Source organism: Phalaenopsis equestris, unplaced genomic scaffold (assembly GCF_001263595.1).
Source record: "Phalaenopsis equestris unplaced genomic scaffold, ASM126359v1 Scaffold232963, whole genome shotgun sequence".
Classification (NCBI taxonomy): Eukaryota; Viridiplantae; Streptophyta; class Magnoliopsida; order Asparagales; family Orchidaceae; genus Phalaenopsis; species Phalaenopsis equestris.
This window is the reverse complement of record NW_018250921.1, coordinates 1-7,951: the sequence shown is the minus strand read 5'-3', so window position 1 is coordinate 7,951 and position 7,951 is coordinate 1. Positions and strand designations below refer to the sequence as shown.

Here is a 7,951-nt window from a genome sequence, read left to right as displayed (position 1 = left end):
TACAACATACTATTACATTCAATCATGAAAAAGTTGAAAAAAATAATAATACTATACAAAGAATTAATGAATTTTCATAGTTACATTAATGTAGGTTTATATATCCCTACATATGAACTTACTCAAAAACATGTCTTATGTGATATTGGTAGTGATATAACTATATGCAAAAAATTAATGATTCCACCACATATACAAAAACATATAGAAAATCTCATATTAGAAACTTTTGATGGTCTTAGAACCATTAATGAATTCTAGGAGAATCAATTACTTCTAATAGACTCTGTAATAATAAAAATTACAAAATTATGGTATCTAACTGAGGAAGGACCTGACTTAATCCTAGAAAACAATTTCTTCAAAACCTTCTCATCATTTATACAAACTCACGAAAAAATCACTCTAATAACACCCTCAAATAATGAATTACAATGCTCATTATTACATTTTTCAATAATTCACACGACACCTCCTAACTTTCGCAGCTAGCTTCATTATTACATTTTTCAATAATTCACACGACACCTAACTTTCGCAGCTAGCGAGGTGATTATCCACTAGATAGAGATATAAAAGCAAAATGTCCTCATTTATTTAATTCAGATTCTAGAATATACAAAATTACAAATCCCGAATTAATAAAACTTCGAGAATTTGCATCATCTTTATTCAATCAATCTTTTTCAAAAAATCCTCTAAAATTTTGAGGAAAAGATGAACCTGTAGCAATTATAGAACCAATTAATCTCAATCTCATTATTCGTGATAGACCATTGCAAAAGATAAAAATGAATTTCAAATTCAAATACAAGAACTTCTAAAAATGAAATTAATAGAACTAAGTAAAAATCCTCATAGCAGTCCTGCTTTTTTAGTTAGAAATCATATTGAACAATTCAAAAGAAAAGCGCGAATGGTAATAAATTATAAAAACTAAATAAAAATACAAAGTTCGATGGATATTTCTTACCCAATAAAAAAGGTACTAATAAATCATATTAAATCCGCCAAATGATTTTTAAAATTAGATTGCAAATCTAATTTTTGGCAAATTATGATGCATCAAAATAGCAAAGAATTTACAGCATTTAGTACTCCATAATCACTATCAATGGAATGTTATGTCATTCGGTCCTAAAAATGTCCCACAAATATTTCAAAGAAGAATGTATAACATATTCTCTGGATTTTTTCATTTTTGTTTAATTTATGTAGATTATATATTAATATTTAGTCAAAACATTACTCAACACTTGAAGCATTTAACTCTGTTATCTCAGAAAGCTAAAAACATAGAATAACATTAAGTAAGAAAAAAAATATTTTTTATCACGAATACTATAGAATTTTTAGAATTAATTATAGATAAAGGAGCCATAGAATTACAAGAATTACAAGATCATAGAATTACAAGATCATATCTTAACAAAAATAAATTATTTTAAAGATATAAACAATCAAAAAGATTTGCAACGATTCTTAGGATAAATTAATTATGCATAAACTTTTATTAAAAACTTAGCAGGATTAAGAGCTCCTCTTCAGAAAAAATTAAGAAAAAATATGGCATGGAATTTAGATGAAAAAGATCAAAATACTTTACAGAAAAATATATTACAATAAATAAAAAATTTATGTAAAAATCTACCAAAACTTCATTTATCAATACAAAAATTTATGTAAAAATCTACCAAAACTTTATTTATCAATATCATCAGATTATTTAATTATAGAAACTGATAGTTCTGAGATTGCATGGAGAGCTGTTCTTAAAGCACGAAGAAATGAGAAAAAACTTCTCTGCAAATACGGCTCAGGTACGTATACCCTCACTGAACAAAATTATAAGAATAACAAAAAAGAACTTTTAGCAATTAAAAAAGTTATTAAAAAATTTGAAATATTCCTTAATGAAACCTTCTTAATCAGAACTGATAACAAAACGGTTATATCCTTTATTAAAGAAAAAATTATAGATTCTTTACTAAATAAAAGATTAATTAGATGGCAAAGCTAGTTTTATGTTTACTCTTTTGAATTAGAATATGTAGAAGAAAGTAAAAATGCTTTAGCTGATATCTTATCTCGTAAATTATGTAGGAAATAAATATATCACAAGATTAAAATATGGAATTATATGATACAACTTTGGAAGAAGACATAAAGTCCAACTCAGGAATAACAAGCTATATCGAAGTATTGGATTTACAGATATAGAAGTTAGAATGTGAAATATCCTATGATGAAAAAATTATGATAGAATCTATAAAAATTAAAGATTATCTTAAAGGAGAAATCAAGGAAGATGAATTAATACTTGTGTCTGAATTAAGAAAAATTAGAAATTTTTCTAATCTCAAAAATATAAAAGAAGAATCAGCATATGAAGAGATAAAGATTTTAAATAAGTTCAAAATCAATAGAGAAGCATCTACTTCTTCTAATTATGAACCTTCTTATTAAAAAATAATACAAAACAATGATATAAGTCCTAAAAAGAATACTACAGAAATAATGTTAGAATGTGAAATATCCTATGATGAAAAAATTATAAAAGAATCTATAAAAATTAAAGATTATCTTAAAGAAGAAATCAAGGAAGATGAATTAATACTTGTGTCTAGATTAAGAAAAATTAGAGATTTTTCTAATCTCAAAAATATAAAAGAAGAATCAGCATATGAAGAGATGAAGATTTTAAATAAGTTCAAAATTAATAGAGAAGCATCTACTTCTTCTATCTATGAACCTTCTTATTAAAAAATAATACAAATGAATGACAACAATTTTTTCTATATAACGAAAGAATTAATTCCCAAATATATTTTTATACAATTGAGAATTATCAAGTTACTTATATATATGAAAATTCTGAGCATAAAATTATATCTGAATTATATAAGTATGGGATGATAAGAATGATTTATTTATAAGATGAAAATTTTCTCAAAATATTACCAAAACAAATATCTGATGCTGTAAAATTTTTATTCTATAATTAAGCATTGAAATATATTTATGAAAATATTTCAAACTTATCTTGAAGAAAAAAAAGAAAATATTTCTCTAATTCAAATAGGGATTAGTAGTGAACCATATGTTCCAAAATATAAACTTACTGGAACTTAATTCCAGAGAAGTAAAATTGAAGAATTATATCAAATATGGATAGAGATAAAAAAGATTGATATATCTAACATATGGGTTTATCATTGCTCTGAAAATTTATTTATTTATAGTCATCGTAAGCAAGCTACTCGAAAAATACATGAGGCTATGTATAAAAAATGGGATACGATACAAGAAATTTGAGAAAAGTTAAAAGTCAAGAGTTTGTGAAAAGATTCTCCAAATTATTGAGTCTCAAAATTATTCAAAAAAGCTGGACAAGTGACAAGAAGAAACAATTCAAGCAAAAAAGTAAATACATGACCCATTTATTCAGAAAAATCTAAAGAAATGATGATGCAAGCAATGATTATAATATGCTCAATTATTGAAGATGATGTAAGTAATGACTCAATTATCAAAGAAATAATCGTCAGTCATGACGATTCAGAGAATTTAAAATCTTTATATAATTGAGGCTTCTCCCCATTTGGAAGCAGAGCCTCCCGCCCCTCTCTTCTCTTTCTTTTCTCTGGTGTAAATTAATGTGTGCCAGCCACTGCGGCTAAATTACGGACTTCTTCCTCAAGATACCTGTAAGTTTTTATTTTAAGCATGTATGATCTTTTACTTTTCTTTTCTTATTAATGATAATAATATTATGTTTTGTTGCATATTTCTATTTTGTTTGCGCTTAGCGTGGAAAACGAAACTATAGCTGTGTTCTGCATCTCTGAAGTAATCATGTAGAGTTGTGGTCTAAATAAGATTTATTAGATCTTGTCGAGTATTTATCTTCTTTAGAAATCCACGAAGAACATGATATGAATCGGAGGTGTATGGATCAAACACTAGAATAGAAATAAATAATTTAATATAATATTTTTATCATAAGTAAGAAGGAAGCGTAATGGACCCTCTTGCTTACGATAATCTGCAAACAGATTGAGGAAGAAGGAAGCGTAATGGACCCTCTTGCTTACGATAATTTGCAAACAGATTGAGGAAGATCTTTTTCAAAAATGAATTCCAAGAAAGAATTGATGAATATAGAAATAGAATTAAGAAATATACAGGAAGGTTTGGAGAAAATAAAAGTAACTGTTAATAAACATAATCGTCAAACGAGTGATGAAAATTCTCGAAATAAAATGGTGCTTTGTTATTGTTGTTGTTGTTGTTATTTCACGTTGCTGAACTATCTCTGTATGATCCATTTTTGAAAATTATGTTATTTCTAGATGAAAGGGAATATTTCATTGAAGAGTGCATAGGGGATAATGCTAAAAATGACCCTAGTACTGAGTTCGTTAACTCTAATCAGCGATGCTCATATATTTATATTTTGTTTGATTATTTTGATGATGACAATAGCATTTACCTTTTAGAAAATTTCTACAATAAAAAAAATACAATTAGTGCAGAAACATGTGATAACTTAAAATGATTAATAAGCGCATATGTGACTTTTTACAATCAATCATTTTTATTTTTTATCTTCAAAAAACTTATTTTATGATGGTTCATCATGCAATATTTTTAGTTGAGAATAGTAGAAAATTATCTTCTTTACATTAATAATTCATTAAATTATCTTCTTTACATTAATAATTCATTAAATATAAAAATGTGTCACGATGTATCGTATCGTTCTTTTTGCAATTAAGTTGTATCATCCTGTCTGCGTTGTCATATCTATCTCTCGGTGTCCATATTCATGCTTCCCAGAAGGAAAATTATTCATTCATTTGTACATCGACATCTCTACAATTAGGGATATTAATAAAATACAAAAGTAACTCAAATAAACTAAACAACTTATTGCAATTTGATAAAGTGGATTCTCAACAAAAATATAATAATGCACAACATTGTGAAAATATAAATGCATTGAACACTTTTTTTTTTTATTCCAAATCCAAGGCCAGACCACACAGATAGAATCATCAAAAATCATATATATGAACATTAAAAGAAAATTAACATCAAATGAACACTTATAACAAATAGCCAGTGGTATAAAATACCTGCTTCGGCAAAACAGCAGATTCCCCATAGTCCCCACGAGCACAACTAGCTGCATATTCTAGAGCAACTTTTCCACCCAAGGAGTGTCCAATGACAACATCTGGCCAATCCCATTCCTGGGACTTCACTAAATTAGCTAGATCCCTCGCAGCATTCGCCATGTCATGTGGAGGATCAAACCCTTTAATTCCAGCCGATCTTCCATGATTTCTCAAATCCGTAAGAACCATCCTCCATTCTGCAGATGAAAACACACGAATCTCGATATATATATATATATATATATATATCTAAATTTTCATCCATGTGAGAAAGCATAAGAATGTTTCAAAGCTTATTCCTTTAAGGTTGAAACAAAAAATAATCACATGGTGAAATCAACGGCACGGAAGCTATAACTGCAAGAATTAAACAAGAAGCACCAAACTTCATTCCACGAAGACAAGAAGCAATGCATCGAACTAAAAACGAAAAAACAACCATGACTAAAAATAATAATAAACTAACAGCTTATTAAATATGATCGACGAATAAGCATGCCCTCATCAGTTAAGAAAGCAGAAATACTCGAGGGAAAAAAATTGTTGCAGAAACTAAATGCAAGGCTTAACATTCAAAGGCGAAGATTTCTGAAGCTCAGAGGCAAGATTTCTGGAGAAGGTCCTCCAGTTCCTAGCGGATCCTAGAAGCCCATGAAGGATGAAGGCGGTTGAATAAAAGGGGCGCTTGAAGATGCGGATCTCCTCGTAAGCTAGGGTTTCCAGTGATCGCGATCCTCCATGCAGCTGCGGGGTTGGATATAGCCGGAGAAGATTGAACGAAGCGAAGAGAAGACGGCCACTGCGGGAGACACTACGCAGAGATTTTCCCATCCCACGATTTACAGTGCCCGGCTTTCCACCGAAAAAATTCGTAAATAAAGACTTCTGCTAATTTTTTAAAAAGATTCAATATTTACCATGTCTGCGTTTTGACATACAAAATAAAAAATAAATTATGACAATATCTCTAGTTAACATGGAAAAATGTATTTAAATTTAATTTAATATATAAATATATAATTTTGAAAAATTAGTATTTTAATTTTTGAAAATAGACCAAACCGATCTCATATGTACAATAGTTTAATTAAATAAGTACAACACCACAAATGACGTACATATCACGAGAAACAGGCACATTATTTGATCGTAAGTCTCGGTTAAATAAACAAAAGAATTTATGACATTCATTTTAATATGTGAAAATTTTATATTGACCGACAAATTCTACTATCTAATATAAAAGATTAGATAGAGTTTATATAATCTATGTTCTAAAGTTTCCTATAAGTGCAAGTCCTTATAGTTAATTACATCTTAAATGACCGAGGTCACTTAATAAAACTCTCGATTTAGATCACAAAATGTTGTCTTCAAGAATTTTAAAGTTTATGACCTTTAAGGTCAGATAAAGGAATATCAAGCGGGAAAGATTAAATAGGAACAGTTAATTCTAGAATCCAAAGAGAAAAAAATTAGGGGATGCCACGGGTTCCTAGGAGAACCTCAGTGATCTCCTAAGCTATCTTATGGTTTGGCTTTAATTTCAAGGAAATATTATTATATGTTTCATCATGTCGATTACTATTATTTAGGGTTTATACTTGCATGACACGGTCATACAAATAGCCTGGAAGATAGGAGGGTTTATTTTGTAACGAAAGTCAACCTTGTAGCCTAAAGCGAGTTAGGGTTTGTATTGCACAACATGGTAGTGCAAATATCTAAAAATAAGTTGAGGATTTATGTCGTACTAGACGAGCTACCTTGAAGTCTTATGGCTTGTTATTTAAATCTAAGGAAATTTGTTGTTGTAAATCTTGGAGCGACTCATCAATTTCATTTTTGGGCCCAACCGTTGCTAGCCATCTTTATTTTTGGGCTCAGTCGGGCTAACGTGGCGCGTCGATAGGCCATCTCAGTTCCAGGAAGGCTTGTGTTGTCGTCAGTACTCATTTAAGGCAATGAGGTCAGATTTTTCTCTATTTATTTGTGTAAGTCTCAGTTATTAATCGAACCTTAGCCTTAGGTTAGGGTCCCTAGATGTGGGTGGATTTAATGTGTTTATTTTTTCAAATATTTTTTTTTTCAATATTACAAAATGCAACGATAGATACAATATTAAATATGCAAATTAATCCCAATAAATAACTTCAATTAAAATAGTTTTATCTTTTAATAATCATTGAACTGTCAAAATCCCCTTTAAAAATAACGCAAGTATATGTATCGCTCAAGTAATAAAGGGCTCTAATGAAGTCCTACATATCGATCCCACAGAGAAGCTGGAAATGCCTGTAAATAAGTTCCTCAGATTATAATGTAAAGTACTATTTTAAGAATACAAAAAGTAAAGCGCAAAGTTTGAATATTACGTAACAAGTGAATGCTAATTAAAATGCAGTTGAAAGACAAAGTTAACTAAGTTAAATGCTAAACTTTCAAAAGTAAAATTATCAATATTAAAACTAAGATGTTTTGACGGAAAGTTTAAATTTAAGAAAGCATCATTCCCCTTTACAATGAGTTAATGGTTTGTAAGGAAATTAAAGTCATTTGAAAATATATACATAAAATGTTTTGTGTCAAATAGGAACAATCCTAATTTTTATTGTATTCCGAGTGCATAAAGAACATTGACTAATCCAGAGTTTGGTCATTATTGCTGGGCTGGGCTGGGGGGATACTGGCTGCCACTCCAGAGCTCTCACTACTCCGTCCCCTCAAGACTAACATTATCGCATCAGTTTCCAATCAACTGGACCAAATTG

General features: G+C 29.2%; 1 protein-coding gene across 1 annotated transcript; it reads right to left on the bottom strand.

The window, feature by feature from the left end:
• Positions 1 to 5,138: 5,138 nt before the first annotated feature.
• Positions 5,139 to 6,055, bottom strand: LOC110038483 (protein phosphatase methylesterase 1-like; the record flags this gene model as incomplete). Its single annotated transcript, XM_020743341.1, has 2 exons — positions 5,750 to 6,055; positions 5,139 to 5,377 (listed from the first exon to the last, which is right to left on the bottom strand). Coding segments are annotated over exons 1-2 (501 nt in total), but the record flags the coding sequence as incomplete, so codon positions are not given.
• Between the last annotated feature and the right edge of the window lie 1,896 nt (positions 6,056 to 7,951).